This window comes from Dermacentor albipictus, chromosome 1 (genome assembly GCF_038994185.2).
Source record: "Dermacentor albipictus isolate Rhodes 1998 colony chromosome 1, USDA_Dalb.pri_finalv2, whole genome shotgun sequence".
NCBI lineage: Eukaryota > Metazoa > Arthropoda > Arachnida > Ixodida > Ixodidae > Dermacentor > Dermacentor albipictus.
The window spans coordinates 40,331,330-40,354,999 of NC_091821.1; the positions used below are offsets into that span (position 1 = coordinate 40,331,330).

Sequence of the window (23,670 nt, forward strand, 5' to 3'; positions counted from 1 at the left end):
GATTTTCTTCTGGACATTGAAAGCCAACATGAACACACTGAAATACACCAGGACCCCGACATTCTGCTCGACAGGGACGGACTACACCCCAATTTTTATGGCGTCAAGTTAATTGCTAACAACATCAAGTACGGGCTCAGGAACTCATTTAAACCGACACGACCAACACCAGTAAAGCCGCCGTCCCAGTTAGCTACAACACAGAAGCACATGCCTGAAATCGTCAACACCAACTCGTACGCACGTTCCACCAAAGCAAGAACCCAAGAAACATCTACACAGACGTTGGACGCGGAACCAACACCACCTGAACAACACCCTCTCCTACGGAAGCCCACAACCACCCGCGAAGCCTTCACGCAAACAGCTACGTACACTAATAAGCAGACAGATACACAGACAGACATCGGCGCAGGCCTCGACAACAAAACAAAGCGTAAAAAGACACCACCTCAAGATGTTTCGCCTCGGAGGTCTGAACAAAGCACAAATGACTACCACGCACTACGGATAGCACACGCAACAAAAAATCTCGCCCTTTCTTCCAATCCCGCCAACTCGCCGCCAAACAAACAAATTACAGATTTCACCTGAAAACTTACACTAACTGCATTAAACACAGGAAAATCCCAAACGATCTTAGAATTAAGGTTAAATGTGCCCTCGGCTCCTTACCCTCCAGGCTATTATTGAAACAGAAGGCTGTCCTAGAAACTACATCGCTCTATTTAATTGATATCCAAGAAGAACACTGCGAGGAACATCTTACGATAGTTACTAATCAGCTCGGCAGCATAAATTTATTTGAACCAGAAAAAAGAGAACTTGAACACTTCGTCGAAACTAGGGAGGAAAACGTACTTTAGGACATGCACCAGCACAAAGGTATTATAGCTGCAGATCCGATATCCAGGAAAGCTAATATGACCCCTAAAGCACATAGCTGCACAGATAATGCTACAAGCAAGCATCCAGAGCACTGCAGCAACGTAGTAGACATGTAACAGAGTTTAGTCCCAATGAAGTTGATCTCCTGAAACGTAGTCAACCACTTTGTCCCACGAACAACGGAGTAAACGAAAACGAACTCCACAAAAGTATAACAGAGTTTTCAAGACGCATGCGCATCGAGTAATTATTTTAGAATAGGCCATACGTAGGGAAAGCAGGTTAGAGACTCTCTTAGAGAACCTAGCACGTGGGCACCGGAAGCCGAGCAAGTGCCCAGACCATGATTCATACACAAGGCTAATCTCAAAGGAAATTCTAGAGACAACGCGGCATTGACACAAACACAAAAATTTGTCCCCCACCCAGAACCAAATTCTTAAAGAACTTACCGAAAGAAATAATATTGTAATAAAACGAGCAGACAAAGGCGGCAGTATCGTTCTCTAGCCTATAGAAAAGTACAAAAATGAGGCCTCCAAACAATTGAGTAATCACAACCATTACAGAAAACTCGGCTATAACCTAAGTTCAGATTAGAGCAATGTTGTACAAAGCACAGTAGCGGAGCTCCTGTCCAAGCAACTCCACTACTTTGTTCTTGGGCATCGCGAAGCGATGCCCATGAACTTTTCCCTCAGGTTAGCTCTCACGCTCAACTATTTCGAATTCTATTCTATTCACTACTAGCAACCTTTCGGCGCTACCATGGGAACACCATTCGCTCCCACGTATGTCAACAATATTCATGGGACAGCTTGAAGCAAACCTAATAAAATCAAAGCCTTTTTAAAACCCTATCCCTACCTGCGTTACACTGACGACATATTTCTAATATAGGAACACGGCAAAAGCATGTTAACCGACCTAATTAGCCATCTCAACCACTTTCACCCGAGTATTAAATTTACTGCTCATCACTATACTAGTGAAATCAACTTCCTCGACACGATGGTCTGCATAGAAAAGGGGAAACAAAGAACGACAATTACGGCATACGAAGCATACGAAGCATACGGATAGCCAGACTACAGCAGTCATCACCCACCAAACTGCAAGCAAGGAATTTTTGTCGGACAAGCGAAATTAATTAGAAGTATCTGTAGCGAAGACAAGGATTATGTGCACCACCTAAATGACTTTAAAACAACGCTAGCAGAAAGAAACTGTCCACAAGTTCCTCTTGACAGAGCTTACGACGTCGCGTCAAGATTGGTGAGGCTGTCGGAATTATATAAGAAACAGCCAGAATCTGAGAGACCAGCAGCCTTTACAACAAAATAGTATAATGCCCTCCGAAACATAAACAACATCCCACGAAAATGTCCCCAATATTATCAAGCTAGGAGCGTCTGAGAAAACGGTGTCCGGTGTTACCAAAGGTGACCTATCGCCGTAAGAGAAACTTTAATGACATGTTAGTACACGCAGAAGTCGGCCAACAACATTCCCCCGTAATAAAATTTGCGCTCTTTCTGTCTCCGTCGCCTTTTCCTGTGGTTCTCTTTTTTGAATGCGCAACTTGGTTCTTCAAAATAAAAGCATGTTGTCGCCCCAGGTGCAAAACCTGCAGTCACCTTCAAAGTGACATTAAAATTAAAAGCACGGCAAGTAGTTATACAAACGAAGTGAAAGCTGGCTTTACTTGCACTAGTTCCGATGTGATGTATATTTAACCAGTTCATAACTTTGATTAACTTAAACTCTACATCCCGCAGTAAAGTCACTGTTCTGCACGAGACAAAAAGTACAGAGTATCCTACTTCATCCATAAGTTGAAGACTTTGCAACCAATAGTCATATAAGCATTTCAAAGGGAGCTTTAGATTCTATTCGCTATGCTAAATTTCGAGCTATAGGCAACAGCGCATAGTTATTTTCAATGGGTTGATAATTGTTTTTCTCTTGCTTTTCTTTCTTCCCTTTCTTTTCTTCTTTCCTTTTTTGTTCTTTTATTTATATATTTATGCCGTTTGAGCGTTTTCCTTTTTTTTTCCACGAACACAATTTTCTGCCGCTATTTTTATTCTCTATTTCAGAGAGACGACAGCTCCCCCCCCCCCCCCGTGGTCTAGGTCCCCTCCACAAAAAAAAGAAAAACAGAAAAAGAAAACGCACGGCCGGCTGACACACGGCGCTTCCTCACATTTCACCACCGACGTTGAAGAGCACACCTTTCTTCGAAGGCGAAATCCTTTCTAGGCTCGTGGTGAAGTTTGTGTCAGCAGACCTGACCACCGGAGTGTCCGCCGAAACGCCATCACGCCATATGAAGGCAGATTAAAGAATGAAAAATGATTGATAGTGACAGTTAGTGAATGATAACGTTATAATAGGGGTAGAGGTTAATAATGACTAGTAATGACTAAAATGACTACTAATGACTTGTAATGACTACTAATGACTACGAAATGAGCACTATGTCTAACGACGGCTTGTAATGACCACAATTGATTACAAATGACTAAAATGCTTAATAGTGAGCAGTAAGGACTAATAATGACTGAAATGACTTGTAGTGACTAGTAATAACTATGGAATGACCATTATGTCTAATGACGAATTGTAACGACAATTGATTAGAAATAACTAAAAGTGCTTAGTAATGACCAGTAATGACTAATAATGACTGAAATGACCTGTAATGACTACTGATAACTACGACGTGACCAACATGTCTAACGACGGCTTGTAATAACCGCAATTGATTACACATGACTAAATATGCTTAGTAGTGAGTAGTTATGACTAAAGGAAAGAAGAGAAAGAGAAGAGGCAGAGAAAAAGAGGCGAATGATAAGAGGCGGGAGAGTAGGCTTTCGCCGTTCACTTCTTAAGAGAGATCTTAGGAGATCCTGTAACTTTCAGTTCTACACACTCGCCGCTAACACACGCTCGGTCGTTGCCTCGCCCAGCCGCCTTACACACTATCCCCTTTAGAAGAACCCTACATATACATACTGTGCCGAGGAAAGCACATGTCGTCTTGAAAAAGACAAGTCCACTTGTCCATTTGTGGATCATATTGGCGAAAACGGAAATTTCTGTAGGCGTCTGAAAGAGCACAAGAATGGTGTCGCCAAAGGCCACACAGTGACAAATGCCCTGGCAGAGCATGCCGAGAAGACGGGTCGGGAGATAAACTTGGACAACACGCTTATCGTGGCTACAGAGAAAAAACTTGACAACGAGGCTTAATCTCGAATCGTTAATAATTCAAACGACAAATAGCACAATCAATAGATCATCTCGCACTCTCAACTACGTGTACTCCCGAACTTAGCGTCATGTGCTAAACGACATTTAAGAACCTTGTGCTTAGCCGTGTCAGGATTGGGGGCTCAATCCCATCGTCCGTGGTCCTTTGCCAAGATTGGAGTACGGCATGAATTCGAAGGTAGCTGGCCCATGCCGTCGTCCAACTTATTTACGCTGAGATCTTTGATGAAGTGAAGAACTGCTTCCAATCGAGAACGAGGAAAAAGGGTTTATTTACAGAAATTAAATCAGTCTAACATGACTGCTTGAGAAAAAGAGTAACAGTCCAACATGACTGCATGAGAGAAGTGACTCAGTCTAACATGACTGTTCAAGAGAAGTGTCCCCAGCATGCGCACAACCACAGTTTTTATACACTCGGTCCGCCGGCCATACGGGGCGGAGACTGTTCGTTTACTCCTCACCAACTCGCCGCTGCTCTGCAGATCAGTTTACAGACACAAAGGCACACACATTCCGATGCCCAAACGACGGCGTTGGAGGGGTGCCGTTCCGGAAAGTATCGGTGCCGATCGAGGGTAGCTCGTTGTTTTGCGTCACGCCGAAGCGTGAGACGCACCAAAATACGTCGTCCCCACGGCAGCTTGTCCATGCGTGTCAAATCAGCTCCACGTTGGGGAACTCCGAAACCATTGTTCACACACCGAACTCGTCTCGTCACAATGTCGATGGGGCGGGAGGAAAGAGGCGGTTTTCACCACAAAGGCCGCTTCTTCGAACGCCTCCTAGCTGCAGTGACGGAGAGGGTGCGGAATGCGCGTCTTGCCCCCCTTGTCGTAATCGGGTGGCAATCTTGCTTTGTAGCTCGCCGTTCTTAACAGCGCCTCCATGGCCCGGAAAGTCTCGACTGTCTAGCGTTGACAACCGCTAGGCAGGAAGAGAACGGCTGCTGGTCAGGGGGGGATTGATGTCTTGGCTCGCAGCGACCACTTGTGCATTGATGTCACCGCCCCAAAACATCCAAGGACAGGCAACTGCAAAACGAACCCCACAACACGGCTCTGCGCCGAGATGACGTGCATTGGCTCTCACTTTAGACTCGCTAGGCTTCAAAAAACAACAACAACATAAGTGCAGAAACAAAAAAAAATGCTGCATTTCGCTATGCCAATTTCTGAAGCAAATTCCTGCTGACACATTCAGCAATCATGGAGGGAATCCTGCTAAATGAGAGGGGATCTTCTTCGCTTAATAAAATTAACACTAGTAACCCTAAAATTTAGGCGGGACCCCCAAACGCAGAATTCAAATTAGCCTGCTCAAACCATCCGCATTGCTATACAACTTTCCCTTCTTATATCTAACGGAGAAGTTGTACTCTTGGAGAGTGAGGCTCCATCGGAGCAAGCGGCCGTTTTTGTGTGACATTTGATTGAGCCACGTCAGAGGACAGTGGTCGGTCTCGAAGATGAACTTCGCTCCGTACAAGTAACACGACAACTTCTGGGCGGCCCAAACCAAACAAGCGCATTCCTTCTCTGAAGCGCTGTAGGCTTCCTCTCTTACATTTAGTTTACGGCTGGCGTAGAGGATAGGATGCTCCTCGTTATCCTCGCCGGCCTGACTAAGTACCACGCCCATACCTCTGTCGCTTGCGTCGCATTGAACTATGAATTCCTTTGTGTAGTCTGGCGCGCGAAACACAGGGCGAGAAACCAATAGCGTTTTCAAACTTTGGAAAGCGTTCTCTTTGTCCTTATCCCAGTGTACGTTACTCGGTGCTCCCTTTCGGAGGGCGTCTGCTAATGGACTTGCCAATTGCGAGTAATTCGGAATGTACCGTTGATAGTACCCCACAAGTCCCAAAAATGAACGAAGGTCCGTTTTCGGGCGCGGCTGAGAAAATTCTCCAATCGTAGCTATTATCAGCTCAGCCGGCCGTATCATGTCCTGACCGACAACATGGCCCAAATAAGTAACCTGCGAACAACCAAACCTACACTTTTCCGCTTTCATCGTTAAGTCGACTTTAAACGTACGAAGCCTCGCATTCTTGTCGTAATAGAATTTGGCGTTCTTTTGAGCTAGTGCCATGTTCTTTCCGACTAGTTCTTGGGTTGCGCTTAGCCGTTCCAGTAAATTTAGCACGTATTCAACCACGGTTGGACTCTCCCCTCTTTCCTCCCACATCTCTCTTAACATTCTCAGTGGAGACCGGAGTGTCCTCCCATACACTAGTTCTGCTGGTGAGAACCCTGTCGCCTCATGTGGAACCGTTCGCAAAGCAAACAAAGTTGCCGGCAGACAGTTCTCCCAGTCCTCCTTGTGCTCGTAACAGAGCGCACGCAAAACTCGCTTAAGCACCGAATGCCACCTCTCTACACTGTTTGACTGAGGATGATAGACAGAACTGTGTATTAACTTTACCCCGCACTTTTGCAAGAATGTGGAAGTCAGTGCGCTCGTGAATACTGACCCTTGATCTGCCTGAATTTCGGCTGGAAACCCAACTCGTGCAAACACTGTCAAAAGCGCGTCTACTACTTCGGTGGAGCTGAGCTCTTTCAAAGGGATTGCTTCTGGAAACTTGGTAGCCGCACACAGCATGGTAAACAAGTACCTGTAGCCTGATTTTGTTTTTGGAAGAGGCCCTACCGTGTCTATTACAAGTCGTCTGAAAGGCTCTGTTATTAAGGGCACTACCTTCAGTGGAGCTTTCCAAGTCTCTCCTGGTTTACCAGAACGCTGGCAGGCGTCGCATGATCTTACAAAGTTTTCTACATCTTTGAAACAGCCAGGCCAGTAGTATTCCATAAGCAATCTTTCCTTTGATTTGTTTATGCCTAGGTGGCCGGACCACCCATTTCCATGACAAAGACTCAAAAGGTCCTCCCTATACTTAGTAGGTATGACTAACTGATCTAAAATCCTACCCTTTCGATCTCTGTAATGCCGATACAACAATCCTCCTCTCTCATGTATCGTTACGTTGCGCCTAGCAATGCCTTCTTTAGCTGTGTCATGCAATTTAGCTAAGCTCTCATCATTCTTTTGCTCAGCTGCCATTGACTGTCTATCCACGCGTAAGAGTTGATCAAAGTTCTTTGAGGCCGGTGATAATAACGACCCTGTCTCGCTTGTGAGCGCGTCTGCTTGCTCTTCCTGCAGGCTAGAACTCTGACACTCTAGTGCTACGCTCTAATTGAGCTGGTCAGCTGGCAGGCTCTCCTCAACTGTACTTTTGTCCCTCGGGCCTAGCTCGGATTCGGGTATTGAAGCTATCCCCTTTTCTGCTTCCGCTGGAGGAGCTTGAGCATTTTCAGCCGAAAGCGCCGCGATCTTACTAGCTTGGCCTCGGGTCAATGCCTGTACTATGCCCTCTCCCAGTTTGAGCCCTCTGTCACGCAGTAACTGATTCGAACGATTCGAAAAGATGTAGGGATACTGCAGTGACAAAATTTTGGAAACTACAGCCTCAGTCTCTAGCTCCCCGAATGGTCCACTGATTTTGACTTTGGCCACGGGCAGACACACGCTGTGTTCTTCTACAACCTGTTTTATCCATGCTACTTCTCCGGTGAAGTCATCTACCATCACGTAAGACGGATGGACAATGTCCAGCGTGGCGGCACTGTTTCTTAGCACTCGGCATGGTTTTCCATTAACTTGCAGGTTGTGGAGATATGGACTTAGAAGTTCCATATTCTCATCTTTTTCCTCCACGTAGGAAAAAACTACGCTAGACTTATCGCAGTTTACAGCTATATGTCCCAGTTTGTGGCATTTGTAACAGCGAATTGGTCTAACAGATTCGAATTTTCTTTTCTGTTCTTTTTGTGCGGTTTCTCCGTTAAGTTTCTCCTCGCTCTTTTCTGCGGGCTTTTTCGTCATGTCTGCAGGCTCTGATCGTCTAGTTTGCGCACCCTTTTTGAACGGAAATGGTTTCCGCGGTCCATTTCGACCGTCCCAGTTTCCCTCCTCGGCGTTCAACTTTCTACGGGTTGCGTACTCTTCGGCTAATTCAGCCGCCCTTTCCACAGTGTTTACATTACCTCTGTCTTGCACCCACAGTTTCACAGCTTGGGGGATGGTTTTGTAAAACTGCTCTAGACACATGCATTCAATGATCATGTCTCTGCTGTCGTACGCTTCCGCGCTTTTAAGCCACTCGAATAGGTTGGCCTTTAAGCTATATGCAAACTCCGGATAGCCCTCGCTATCTTTCTTGCCTGTGCTCCTAAACCTTTGCCGAAAAGCTTCGGCTGAAAGGCGGTATTTCTTCAGGAGACTAGCCTTAACTTTTGCATAATCATATGCATCCTGCGCACTCAATCTGGCGATTACTTCCGCCGCCTCACACGGCAACATAGACAGCAACCGCTGTGGCCATGTACTCGGACCGAAGTTCATCTTCTCGCAAGTCCTTTCAAAATTGCTTAGGAACAAGCCTATGTCGGTCCCGACCTCAAATGGCTTTAATAGCCTGTCCATGCGGTACGATTCTGCCTCACTTGATCGTCCCAGAGCGCCTTCACTTCCTTGAGACAACTCCAAACGTTTGCTTTCAAGTTCAAGTTGCATTTTCCTTAACTGAAACTCGCGATCTTTATCGCGTTCCTCTCTCTCTCGCTTTTCTCTGTCCCGTTCTTCTCTTTCTCTGTCCCGTTCTTCTCTTTCTCTTTCCCGTTTCTCTCTCTTTTTGAGAAGTTCCATTCCCATTTCAATATCTTCCTCACTGGCCTGATTGGAAATTAGCTCCAATAATTCCGATTTGAGCATTTCCTTGCGTACATCTAGGCCCAGTTCCTCACCAACAATCAACAACTCGTCTCTCAGCAGTGTCCTTAACTCCATGACTGCTGCTTTACTGCCTTGATTCTGCGCTCTAAATCTAGCTAGGAAAACACAACCTAGCTAACACACAACAATCTAGCTTCCCTACTGTTCTAAACAGAACAACTATAAAATGAAGCCTAGAGAGTCAAAGCAAAAACCAAGCACTCACCGCAGATACAGCACCATGTTGCAAAGTCGATCTCACCGCTGTCAGCCAGTTGTGAGGATTGGGGGCTCAATCCCATCGTCCGTGGTCCTTTGCCAAGATTGGAGTACGGCATGAATTCGAAGGTAGCTGGCCCATGCCGTCGTCCAACTTATTTACGCTGAGATCGTTGATGAAGTGAAGAACTGCTTCTCATTGAGAACGAGGAAAAAGGGTTTATTTACAGAAATTAAATCAGTCTAACATGACTGCTTGAGAAAAAGAGTAACAGTCCAACATGACTGCATGAGAGAAGTGACTCAGTCTAACATGACTGCTCAAGAGAAGTGTCCCCAGCATGCGCACAACCACAGTTTTTATACACTCGGTCCGCCGGCCATACGGGGCGGAGACTGTTCGTTTACTCATCACCAACTCGCCGCTGCTCTGCAGATCAGTTTACAGACACAAAGGCACACACATTCCGATGCCCAAACGACGGCGTTGGAGGGGTGCCGTTCCGGAAAGTATCGGTGCCGATCGGGGGTAGCTCGTTGTTTTGCGTCACGCCGAAGCGTGAGACGCACCAAAATACGTCGTCCCCACGGCAACTTGTCCATGCGTGTCAAATCAGCTCCACGTTGGGGAACTCCGAAACCATTGTTCACACATCGAACTCGTCCCGTCACAATGTCGATGGGGCTGGAGGAAAGAGGCGGTTTTCACCACAAAGGCCGCTTCTTCGAACGCCTCCTAGCTGCAGTGACGGAGAGGGTGCGGAATGCGCGTCTTGCCCCCCTTGTCGTAATCGGGTGGCAATCTTGCTTTGTAGCTCGCCGTTCTTAACAGCCGACATTCCATTGAGAACAAGGGATCCGTACGGATCCCGAAACGTCATTTCATTTTTATTTTGACCTTGAGTGACCCGCTTCATTTTGTAATATCGTGATTATGCTGCCACCGTCAAACCGTCACTGTCATGCCGTCGTGCCATCGTCTACATTTAAGCTTAGTCATCTGTTTGTCGTCACGCCCTCGTCTTAGTACGCATGTTGTCATCCCATTGTCCTCATGTCGTCGTCATCACGCTGCCTTCATTGTGCCATCCTCATCACTTAAGAATCGTCATCTAATTGTTCTCGTCGTCATATCGCATTTGCCGTTCCATCAATGTAATTTTTTTCGTTCTTCCACTGTCGTCACTGCGTCGGTATCATACAGTCGCCATCATGCCGCCATGCTCATGAATGACCTTGGTAAGTGAGTTCTTTTGCAAAGTGGGACGATACCGGAGTGTGTCGCATATAGCCGAGGGAACGGAAGTTTCAGAATGGCCATTACATACGCTAAGTAAACACGACTTCAAAAATATTGTGAGTGGCTTCATAGCTTGAATGCTAATAGCATTAACGTCGACAGCCATCGTGAGATGAGTTCAGCTGTATTTTTTCTTTTTTGGCTGCGAGCCCGAAGTTCAGGATTTTTCTGGTAACAGTTACAAGCAAATAACACGAGCAATGATCTCCTTTTGGTCGGAAACATTTTATTTAAACAAGGAACACGTGATGGCAACGAACTAATCAATACAAATCCTCGTTGTCATTGTTAAAGCATTTAAAAGAAACCATCTACCCAAAACAACAAATGGGGATGGGTTTGGCGATTCCTTGCTTACTTTGTTCTCGGTAATTTTTTTAAGAAAGGAAAAAAGCCCAAATACTGCATGTAAGTATGCTTCGAAAGAGGTGTGATGCTTATCCTTATCTTACAAGTCGTCATTCACACATATTATCATATGATATGCGTTGGAAGCATTTCGATGACCATATATGATATTGTCGTCCAATTTTACTGGTTCCCAATATGTGCTCTTGCAAGAAAATTATGGAATACCAACTAGACGAATCAGCCACTCTCCTTTAAACGTAACGTAGTTGGGTAAACATTCTCTCATCACAGCTACTGCTAACAATGCTGAGCAACGTCAGTGCTGCGTCAATTCGCTTCTCATAGCTCATTACATCCGTTTACATATATGCGACGTGTGGGAAATGCGATGCAATGCGCCACCGCCGCATTCGTGGAAACGTGGCCGGCTACTAAAAAAGCTACAAGCTTTCTTTCTCTTGACTTTGACGGACGGTGAATACCTTATACTTTAATATATGCCCCTTCTCGCTCGAGGGTTAAACGACAACGAGGTACATGCATACCATATTCATACGTTAAAATATTATTATTATAATATGTCTTCACCACTTACTCAAAGAAGGTGAGCAGTGTTCATTACTTCTATAACCCCTAAATTTACTATTACTCTTTACGAAAGGGCGAACTTCGGGACATAGCGGGTTTAACCCGAATAGCATAGTTGTTGTTCTGGGTCTAAAAATTGGTAATTCTCGGCTTATACCTCAGGATGAAGCACCGTAACTTTAATTTGTATTCTCTGTTGTGCTCCCATGAAGGGCCTTCAGGCACTTTCAAGCTGTGTGCTGCAGCTTTACGCCTGAACGACACCAAACAAATTGTTGGAAATAAAGTTCTGATTCTGAATCTGAATAAAGCGAATAACTTTCCAGAAGCGTTCAGCTATTTGCTTACATTGACAATCATCGTCGATGGCATCTGCAGAATATTTTTGACAGTGCGGTGGCCATTTAACTTTCTCCTACTATCATGATGACGTCACTTTTTTTTTTTTTTTACAAATCATAGCTCGCACTTGTAATACGTATCCGTTAGCGTGGTTTATTTTGTACGGATTTTTTTTCGTACTTTTTATGAGATTAACACAAGCAAAAAGGATGCCTTCTTACTGTTCCTACAAGTCTTCCTTGTTGCTGCTATTACCACTAGTTGTAGGCAAATCCTTCATTTACCTATATGTGACGTAAATTAAGTTCATCAAGCACAAGTAATTTCCCCTATGTTGCCCTTGATGTCAGTGTTTGTTGGCGTCTTATGATATGTGAATTCGATTTGTATTTGGTGAATTAAGCAGCTAGCCGCTTCGCTCGGGATCGAGGTTCACCGCATGACCTGTGGCTAAAACGAGAGCGGTGCGACTGCGTCTCTCCGCAGAGCGTCGAATGCCGCCATTGCCAGCCTCCTGATAAAAATTATCGCCTCGTCTGCAGGCTGTTCATCACTGCATTGCTCCGTCCACCTTCGCATTCTTCCAGTCTTTGATGGCTTCGACGGTGTCATCGTTTCGCCGGTTTCGAGCAGAACATCACATCGTTGTCAAAACCGCAATGTATTTCACTGCTATCACATCTGATACTGTGTTAACCCGTATATAAGCGGCGCATGAGTTCACCGATTCCTTAACCCTGTGCAGCAGGACTACGCTCACTGAAGTCTAGCGGCGGCTACGGAGCTCAGTGTCGGCGTCGCTGCTTCAAATCCGCCAAAGATCAGCCACAGTCAGCCGTCGGGATCTCCAATATGCCTGCGTTGAAACGGCCTTTCCCTATATGGAAGATCTCAAAATACACGCGAAACATCGTAATTTGGCCGGGACGCATGGAATTCTCGGTTATACAGGTAATTTCGTTGGACAGGCGCTCGAATGTATTCCACTTGGTGTAATGAAGCACCCGCCGCGGTGGCTTAGCGGCTCTTGTGATGCGCTGCTTAGCACGAGGTCGCGGGATCGAATCCTGGCCGCGACAGCCGCATTTCGATGAGGGCGAAACGCGAAAACGCGCGAGTCGTGTGCATTGGGGGCACGTTAAAGATCCCCTGGTGGTCAAAATTGATCCGGAGACCCCCACTCCGGTGTGCCTCAATGAAATCATGGTTATGGCACGTAAAACTCCAGAATTGAATTTAACTGGTGGAATGAAGCAAGCACACGGTGATTAGAGGAGAAGAAAAACAGCGTGTAAAAGTCTCCAACATAGCCATTCACCGACAAATTGGTTAGATTATAAGTTCTACTCAGCTGTATATAAACGAACTGTGGCACTAGCGAAAGATGAACATAAAAACTGTTTGCATTCGTTTTTGTCAAAACCAGATAACAGACGTGCGCTCATAGATCTTTACATAGCGAGAAATCTTCCCGGTTGTCCTTGTGGTCGTCGCACTGTGTAGTACTACTGTCCCCCAAAGAGGCAGCTGATTGGCTAGAAATAATCGCAAAGGGACTTGAACGCTTTTTTTTTGCCGTACCTTAGACCTATGAGGTTTACATGTTTGGCTTCAAAAGAAATTCCAGAGTTTTACGTGCCAAAACCACGACCTGGTTATGAAGCACGCCCACGGAAAGCGCGCCTTAGTGGAGGACTCCGGTTTCATTTTTAACGCCGGCGTTTCTTTAACGCGCAGTCAGAGTTCGGTACACAGGCTTTTTCGCATTTCGCCCCCATTGAGAGAGAGAGAAAATGAAAGGTAAAGGAAAGACAGGGAGGTGAGTCAGATTACCTCCGGTTGGCTACCCCGAATCTCTGAGGAGGGGGGAAGGGATGCGTTAGGTGAGAGAAACACACACACACACACACACGCACACACACACACACACACACGCACGCACGCACACACGCACGCGCGCACACACACACACACACACACACACACACACACGCACGCACGCACGCACGCACGCGCGCACACACACACACACACACACACACACACACACGCACACACACACACACACACACACACACACACACACACACACATCTTGCACAGTGTCAACGTTCCATTATTACATTCTACGTCACACAGTAATGCGCCCGCCGTGGCCGGGATATGATCCCGCGACCTCGTACATAGCAGAGCAACCCGAAAACCACTAGGCCACCACGGCGGGTCCGACTTCAAATTTTGTAGAAATAACAAAATTATCTGTAATCAAGCAATCTTAACTGTACATCAATCGGCTCCTGTCCCATACCGTAATACCATGGTCATGATTAAACTCTTGTTTACCTTGGTTCCCAATGAACTTTTCAAGATTTGCACTGCTCCCTACACTATACATGGACTACGAGCTCTTGTAAACTTGTAAATATTTTGCTGTCACTCAAAAATCAAGGTCCTGGTATTTCCTACGTTTAGTCAGATTCGATAACATCTAACTTAGTTAAGATATTTCAAAAAGTAATCCATGTTCGGCTCAGTAAGCTTGCTTAAAAAATATATGTATTTTGCTCGCAACCCGTAGGCTTTAAATCAATTGACAAAATCATGTGGTTTTACGTGCCAAAACCACGATCTGATTATGAGGCACGCCGTAGTGGGGGACTCTGGACCACCTGGCGTTCGTTTACGTGCACCTAACTGCAAGCACACGGGTGTTCTCGCATTCCGGCCCCATCGAAATGCGGCCACCGTAGCCGGGATTCAACCCCGCGACCTTGTGCTTAGCAGCCCAAGACCATAGCCACTAAACAAGCACGGCGGGTTAAGTCGAGTGACTGTTAGATATGGTCTGCTTATGTTGATTTAGAAAGCCGCGCATTCCACTAGCAGGTCCGTCAGGGGAAATTTCCGCATTGTAACTTCAGATATTTGAAAACCCTGTGACAATGTCGACTATGTACTAATTTCTAAATTATTAAGCTGCAGTGTTCCAGAATTTACACGCATGATTCCAGCTAGCATGTGCCAGCCTTAAAAAAAAAAAGAAAATCAACGAGCGCGTTACGAGAATGCAGCCATTTCAGTTTTGTTCACTGTGCTCTTCAGCAACTCAATGTATCTTTAATTATAAGCTTAGATAATTAAGTAACAATATTTATTTAACTAACCTTTCTGGTACTGCGAAAGTATTAAGCGAAAATGAGGCAAATACCATATTCGTATAATAATAATAATAATAATAATAATAATAATAATATGTCATAGCTTCACACCTTGCTTCATAAAACGTGGGCAGCGTTCATTAGTTTTGTAGCATCTGCATTTAATATTATCCTTTACGAAAGGTCAAACTTAGGAGAGAAATAGAGTTTAACACGATTTTCGTTAATTATTTTGGGGGGAAAAAATTGGGAATGATCGGGTTATATCCCAAAAACGAAGGAACCTACTAATAATGTGGTTAATCCACAGGCTCGAATTCATTTCGCTAGAGTCCATACTTAAGCAGTTTACTGTACTAAGTTTTTTTTTAATGGTCGACGATTCACCTCTTCCTCGTTTGCAATCCGTTTTCATCACTTCCCCTGACCTATGGTCTCAGGTTATTATTATTATTTTTTACAATCCCTCATCTAGGGACTTCAGGTTAGCGTGCCACACTGTCATATTTAATTCTTCCGAGTTCACATTCGTTACAGGTTGAATTGGCTTTCGATGTGATTTTTCTAAACCACGCAAAATGTATAAAAATTAAATTAAATTCTAGAGTGTTACGCGCCAAAATCACGATCAGACTACGAGGCATGTCTTAATGGGGGACTCCGTATCAATTTTGTCCACCTGGGGTTCTTCAATGTGCACCCAAATCTAAGTACACCCGCGCGCCACGGTCGGAATGCGGCCGCCGGTGCCGTAATCCAACCCGTGACCTCGAGCTCAGAAGCGCAACGCCAGGGCCACTAAGCTACCGCAGTGGGTGCGAAATTTCTACCTGCACGGGTTCTTGGAAATAGCCTTCAACACCACTTCGTTCAGTTTCCTGGTCACTCTGTTAGAAGCTAGGGACCAGATTTTAGACATTCAAGTGTCAGTTTTAGGCGCCAAAAACCGGCATTAAAACTTTATTTAGGGCATGATATAGGCCAAAATGAACGTTCAAATAAAATTATAGGATTTTAGGTGCCATAACCACGATATGATTATGAGGCACGCCGCAGTGGGGGACTCCAGAAATTTGGACCACTTGGGGTTCTTTAACATGAACCTAAATGTTTAAGTGCACGGGTGTGTTCGCATTTCGCCCCCATCGAGATGCGGTCCCCGTGGCCGGGATCAAAACAGCCGTTATAAATAGATACTACAAAATAAGAATAGACAGAAAATATACACTATAAACCACGACCTATTTTATGTATTGACTGTGTGTAGCCCATTTTGGATGCAAGAAAACTGCCGTATGGCGTTCACTTGTAAGGACCGAAAGGCAGCAACCACATTGTTGCAAGCCCTCGCTTCATAGAGCTTCGTTTCGCACACGAGAGGTCGCTCTTCTGTCAGTCCGCATACTGCAGCCCAGACATTCAATACATTTGTTCTTACACTATGAGCAATTCATCAAAATAAATAAATAAATAAATAAATAAATAAATAAATAAATAAATAAATAGACCATTATCATCGCCATCTCATTATGGCCTATGCAGGACGCAGTCCTCTCCCAGTGACCTCCAATTGCCCGTCTTGCGTCAGCCGATTCCATTTTATCCCTGCAAATTACCTAATTTCCTCACACCCTATAAACTCCCTGCCATCCTCGACTGCACTTCCCTTCTCTTGGCACATTGACAGCGTATAATTAGTAGCCAAATATACGAATCTCCCCGTTTCGAGAAGCACGAAGGATTCCCACCCAGTCACTCGTCATCAGCCGAGGACTGCGATGACAGCGAGGAAAGCACGACGACCCAAAAAATTGATGTTTGTCCCGTGTGCATATGGAAGGAATTCCTAACCAAATTATGACGTGAGATCCACTGCCCCAGAAGCCTTCATCAGCGTGCGTGCGTCTTTTTAGGCGGCAAACCTCGGCTTGTGACAGAGCATGGCACCGCATAGTGCAGCAATATCAATGTGGTAAGCATGCCGGCATAGAAACAGATATTCTGTAGCAGTGGTTCTAAATTTCCTAAACAGACTTTCCTTACCTGGTTTGCAAGTAGGCAGAGGGCCGTGGACCTTTCCGAAACGGCAGACGGGATATGGTCCATTCTGTACCCTCCGAAGTTGGTAATTCTTCTTGCACGTGAAATTCACCACCTCATTATGCGACACCTCCAAGAAGTCGGGCTCCCCACCTGGTACACTTAAATTTCGGCAAGGTTCTGCAACAAACAAGGTGAAACTCGTAATTTAGTAAATTGTACGTCCCGAGGTGTTCGTACATCGCTGATATACGACCCGTACATTACAGTTAAAAGGAGCTGACTGTGTCATGTTCTACCAACCAAAATGCGATCAGCATTTTATGAGAGTCTCTACTGCAACACAAAAGTTGAACCTGCGTTAAAGATAAGCGTAGACGCAATAATAAAATAAGGAAAGTGAACTGTCAAAATAATAACACATGACGGTTAAACGTTGCGTTATTATCCATAATTTTATAAGAGGAGAAAGAAATGAAAGTGAGAGAAAAAGCAACTATTGCCACCGGTGGGAACCAAACTGGCCGCGTCCGGATCAAGCCTGCGTTGCGTCAAGAGGCCCTTCGGCTACTATTAGGGTACTTATGTATACATATTGTATACATAAGGAAGTATTTTCCAATCATTTAAGTACTTGCTTGCGACTGAGGCGAGATGTAGGCGAAGGATATACTTACAATATATTTACAAAGAAAGCTACGGCAAGGGTAGATGTCTGATTCGGCCCACGTGCAAGCGTTCTCATCGTCATCTTCATCGCTCTGCCAAACCTTTCGTTTATATATCTATCAATCGCCCCTTAACAACACCCTCCGGCGGCGGAAGCACCGTCCTAGCGCTTGCTACGAAGGTGAGAAGCTAGAAAGGCAATAAGACATCAGCCGGGAAACGTGAACGACATCAGTTGGTAGCGACGAGATCGAAGAAGCAGGGCCCAGGGGTATAATCTCGTAATTGACGTCACCGAGTTTACGAAGCACCTTGTAGGGCCAGGTGTAACGTGGGAGGAGCTTCTCTCATAGGCCAACGCGGTGCCATGGTGGCCATAGGAGGACCAGAGAGCCAGACGTGAAGTGCACACTTCTGTGTCGGCTGTCGTAACGGGACTTTTGGGAGTCTTGCGAAGCACAGAGTCGGTCGTGGGCAAGTTGACGAGCTGCGCGGGCTCGACCAACGATGTAACTGGCCTATACAGTAGGCGAGTGAGGAGCCGGCGGAAGGAGAGTCTCGAATGGCTACGCCCGATGCCGGCCAAACAGTAAATAAAACGGTGAATATCCGTCGGTGTCATGCCGTGACGAATTGTACGCGAAGGTAACAAATGGTAACGTGCTGTCCCAGTCACGGTGATCAGGTGAAACATACATGGCCAGCATCTCAGCCAGCGTTCGGTTCAGGCGCTCGGTCAGTCCATTCATCTGTGGATAATAAGCGATGGTGAGCTTATGTCCAGTGACGCAGGAACGAAGGATGTCATCTGCCACTCGTGAGAAGTACCTCCCATGATCGGTGAGGAGCTGCCGAGGGGCGCCATTATGTAGAATTACGTCGTGCAGGAGAAAGTCAGCGACGTCTGTAGAACAGCTTGTCAGCAATGACCTGGTGATTGCGAAGCGCGTGGCGTAGTCTGTCGCGACCGCAACTAATTTATTTTCAGAGATGGACGTAGGGAAAGGGCCCAGAAAGTCAAGGCCGATGAGGAAGAAAGGCTGTACAGGGATATTAAGAGGTTGTAGCAGGCCCGCAGGCAGCGCTGAAGGGCGCTTGCAGCGTTGGCAGCGTTCCCAAGCAGCGACGTATAGCGGTGCACGGAACGCTACATGCTAGGCCAGAAAAACCGACGCTGGATGCGGGCGTGTGTACGCAAGACACCTTGGTGACCGGCAGTTGGTACGTCATGAAGATGAAGAAAGCTGGAGCGTAGATGGCGAGGTAAGACAAGCAGAAGCTCTTGGCCATCTGAGCTGACATTACGACGATACAGAAAGTTGTCGTATAGCTCAAACAGGCAAACGGAATGGTCTCGTGACGGAGCGGTCAGACGGTAGACGATGAGCAGTAAATGCGCTCCTCGTCGCTGTTCGGTGGGGATATCATCTGAAGCAAGGATGGACATTACGCAGGTGTCTTAGTCAGGGTCAATGAGGTCGGGAGCATCAACAGGGTGGCGCGACAAGCAATCTGCGTCTTGGTGCAATCGGTCCGGTTTGTAGTGCACAACGAGCGAGTATTCTTGGAGCCGTAGTGCCCAGCCGCCGAGACGTCCAAACGGATCCTTGAGCGACGAGAGCCAGCAAAGGGCATGATGGTCTGTAATCACAGAAAAAGTTCGGCCAAGCAAGCAAGGTCTAAAGTTGGTGACAGCCCAGACTACAGCCAGACACTCGCGTTCAGTGATGGAAAAGTTCTGTTCGGACGATGAAAGAAGGCGAATGGCGTAAGCGATAACACGTTCCTTCCCGTGTTGTTTTTGGCAAAGGACATCCCCAATTCCATCACAACTGGCATCGGTGCGAAGTCCTGTAGGCGATGAGGGGTCGAAATGAGCCAGTATTCGTGGTGTAGTCAGCAGACGGGTGAGGGCAGAAAACGAAGGTGCTTGTTCGGGTCCCCGCACGTAAAGAACGTCCTTCTTCAAGAGTTCACGGAGAGCGCGAGCGATGTCCGCGGAATTGAAAAAGCGACCGAAGTAGCAACATAATCCTACGAAACTGCGGACGTCTTTGGCTGAGCACGGCGCGGGAGATTGTTGGACTACTCGAACCTTGTCTGGGTCTGGTTGAGCATCAGCAGCACTGACAAGGTGACCGAGCATAGTTATTTGGCGCTGTCCGAAACGGTACTTGACAGAGTTCAGCTGAAGATTGGCTCGACGGAATACGGCAAGAACGGCCGATAAACGGGTGACGTGGCTGTCAAACGTAGGCGAGTAGAAAATTACATCGTCTAAAGCCGCGTTTACATGAATGCGACAGTGTCGCATCGCATCGCATTTCTAGCGCATCACATTCATGTAAACAGCAGTAATGCGCTAGAAAGGCGCATCGCATTAATGCGCCAGGCGAGGGTAGATTTACGGGCGCGAGTCGACTCTCGCGGAGCATGTAAACGCAGGATCGTCGCATTAGGAATGATGGGAAGGAATTGGCAAACAACATGGCGGCGGTCCCGGCTGCCCGCTTCGAAATGAATTTGGCGTTGCTTTTGTAAAATGCACTTCGTTCGCAGCAAATGAATGTGTAAACGGCTTTCGCTTAGTCTCAGGCCGCTTCGACGACAGGGTGTTATGGATAACCTTGTGGTGTTTTCGAGATCGCTTCTCGTTTCGAACGAGGCGAAGCCTAATGAAAGAAACATTCTAGATGTCAGCGCTACCTATCGCTATAGTCGGAAAGTAGCCGCAACGACGACTAATGGCCTCCGAGATCCGAAGATCTCGCTGGCCAGTTAAAGCTGCAAAAAACGTGCGCTGCTTCGCGTCCGCTACACTATAGCGTATAGCGTACGCTATAAGTTGCGTACGCTAAACTAAAACTGTCTATTTCTCGGCACTCAACCACCAACGTGCACTCGGCCCACAACCGGAAACCAGTTGCACCGGAAGTCGGTTGCACTTCACTTATACGACACCATGTGGCGCTACGTTTTTGCGAGAGTTAAGGCGCTACATGTAAACGGCGTCGCATCACCTTTCCCAAATGCGCTTGGAAATGCGATGCGCCACTGTCGCATTCATGTAAACGGGGCTTAAACAGCATAGACAGATGGACCATCTATATTCCCCCAGCAGAGAGACGATCATTCGTTCTAAATTTGCTGAGGCCTTAAATAGTCCGAACGGCATGACGCTGAATTGGTAGAGGTGATTAGGCGTAATAAATGTAGTTTTTTTCGCTGTCCATAGGGTCGACTGAAATCTGCCAATGGCGGACCTAAGGTCGACGGACGAAAAATATTGGGCTCCATGAAGGCAGTCGAGGGTGTCATCGATGCGAGGCAAAGGGGAGACGTCTTTATGGGTTACATTGTTAAAACTAAGATAATCAACGCCGAAACACAAGCTGCCATCCTTCTTTTTAACGAGAACGACAGGAGAGGCCCACGGGCGAAACGAAGGTTCGATGACGTCTTTTGTAATCATTTTGTCGACCTCGTTCTGTACGATTTGACGTTCATGATGGGATACGCGAGATGGATGCCGGCGTATGGAGTTGGCGTCACCATGTTGATTCGATGAGTCTCGACAGATCTTTGGCCTAAAGGGTGACCGTCAGAATCAAAGATACCACGATAGGACGCCAGAACGCGGTAGAGATCTCGAGCTTGCGCCTGAGTCAGAACGGGAGCGATCATCTTGTTAATGTCGTCAAGAGACGAAGGAGCGAAGTTGGCGGAGCAAGAAGGCGGCAAAACCTCTGCATCCAAAGCAGCAACCTTGCAGGGATAAAGCGCGGAAATGGTGGCCAGCGACATGCCTTGCGGGATAACCTTAGTCAGCAGGCTGACGTTGAGAAGAAGAACGACCACTGTATTGTCAGCGATGGAAACAGTGCTGTGAGCAAGGGCGACAACGTGGGCTAACAGAACGTCGACAATCGGAGAGAAGACGTAGTCGCCATAGGGAATATCATGTGGAGACGTCAAAGTAACCTATGCAGCAGTTTGAGGCGACAAGCGAACGTGATGGTGAGCGCATAAGCGTGGTGGTATGTCGACTGGAATATCGGGAAGACGGGGCAGCTCAAGCTGAAGAGCACCGGTCGCACACTCAGTGAGCGCGGAATGACTGGACAAAAAATCTAAGCCATGGATTAGGTCATGGGGACACTTGCCAATGACGGCAAATTGGACTGAAGTGGGATGGCAAGCAATGCAGACGCGGGCGGTGCACACCCCAGGAACGGCAGGAGTCTCTCCATCAGCGACGCAGAGGTTGCGGGAAGCGGCAGGTGTGAGTACTATGACGGTGACGACGAAGATCAGCACTCGTCACAGAGATGTGCGACCCAGTGTTGACGAGCGCAGAAATAGTGACGCCACCATCACCAACTTCTAAGAAGCTTCATCTCGTCGGCAGCATCAGAAGACTTCTGGCGGGAGTCGTCAATGCAGCGTCACCACCGGGCGCTGTGCTGCTTAGTCTTCCTGATAGACGCGTGCAGGCCTAAATGGGGACGATGAGAGGCGAGTCTGCAGTGAGCGAGATGACGGGCGACGGCTTGCAGGCGAGCGTGACTGGTGACCAAGAGGCGATTTATCCTTGTGGGAGTATCGGCGTTGGCGAAATACGACTGGGTTTTGGGTGGGAAGCGGTTGCCGTGCGGACGGCGGTAAGGGGTAGACGCAGTGGCGTAGCTAGGTCGTCTGGCACCCGGGGCCCATAGGTCTTTTGTCAACCCCCCCCCCCCCCCCGCCCCCTGATGTAGTCGAGGAAGGCGAGGATATCGACAATTTCCGGGTTTCAGCACCAGTACAGACGCCTTGGATACTGCGCACGTTCCCCGGGTCACCCTCTCCTTCGCCTTCTTTCCCAGAGATCGCGAATGCAGCAAATATACACGCTGTTTTTCCTGCGCCAAATAACACAGGGTGCTGCACTGATAACGTGTGATAAGCCCATGTGCACATCTTTTGTCAGACTGTAAGGCTTGGCAGCCAATACAAATGCGGCATCGTGGAAAATATGGCTCACGTCACAAGTAACAAAATATATCTTTATAATAAAGTTTTAATTACCAATTTTAGCGGCAATATTGCATTTGCAAAACTGAAGCCCGACATTCAAGTCTTGCCCAACAACAACTCCACAAAAATCGTCGTAGGCAGTATGGCACGCAGTATTTTGTCTGTGGGCAGCCCTGAACGAAAACGAAAATTAAATTGTTTGTCAGTGACGCTGATCTCCCCGCCCTATTAGAAAACGTTACCTGCCTCCCCGCTGCGCGGGCGCCAATGCTACGACAATTACGAGTTCTCTTCATTCTGATCAATAAAGCCTTGTTTTCAATTGCTGCCATACGGACAAACGTGATTATCCGAGCTGCGGTACCACCGCAAGATTGGGAACAGAATAGAGCACGCTTCGCGTCGATTCATGGCGTCACCATAAAGAAAGAAAGAAAAGGCCGCGATGAAGCCCGTGCCAGTGAAAGCTTGCACTACTGTCGGTCTGCACTCGCAATGGAGAGGATTAAGGAATCAACGTCACTGGTCCACTATTTCATATTTCTTTCGCTGCTGCCATATACTGGGCGCCGCCGGCAGTGCCAAAGTACTGTAGATTGTAGCACCCAAAAACATTTTGTTTAAGAAGTTTTTGTTCAGGTAATAATATGACTTGGAGTCCTCAATTCTCGAATTGAAGTGCTTCCTCTATAATTACTAATTACGGGATTATTAGGGATACGGTTATTACTTATTTGCCATATTTTTCGCGCTACCGAGAAAACCTTTCAGCGCTACCGAGCTGAAAGGTTTTCCAGAAAAAATGAGTGAACATCTGTACATAATGGTTTTCAACCCTCCGAATTCGAATATCGTATCGAAATTGAGCGAAAGAAAGCGCAAATATGTTTTATTTCGACGAAAAGTGCAGCAGCGGACACGCCCAGCTCGCGCGTCTCGTTTCCGCCTGAGATTGGTCGGTGCGACTCGTGACGTCAACTCTAGTAACCGACCGCTGCCGCTACACATGAAGCGCGGTGCCAGGTAGTTTGGTGCTGTTTT

At 46.8% G+C, this 23,670-nt stretch overlaps 1 protein-coding gene across 3 annotated transcripts in view; it reads right to left on the minus strand.

The window, feature by feature from the left end:
- LOC139061116 (sushi, von Willebrand factor type A, EGF and pentraxin domain-containing protein 1-like) overlaps positions 1–23,670 on the minus strand; it is a 297,555-nt gene that overhangs the window by 224,689 nt on the left and 49,196 nt on the right. For all 3 annotated transcript variants that reach the window (XM_070540689.1, XM_070540681.1, XM_070540673.1), the window contains one exon: positions 16,948–17,124. In XM_070540689.1, coding sequence (XP_070396790.1) covers positions 16,948–17,124 — 177 coding nt within the window. The remainder of the gene's footprint in view (positions 1–16,947; positions 17,125–23,670) is intronic.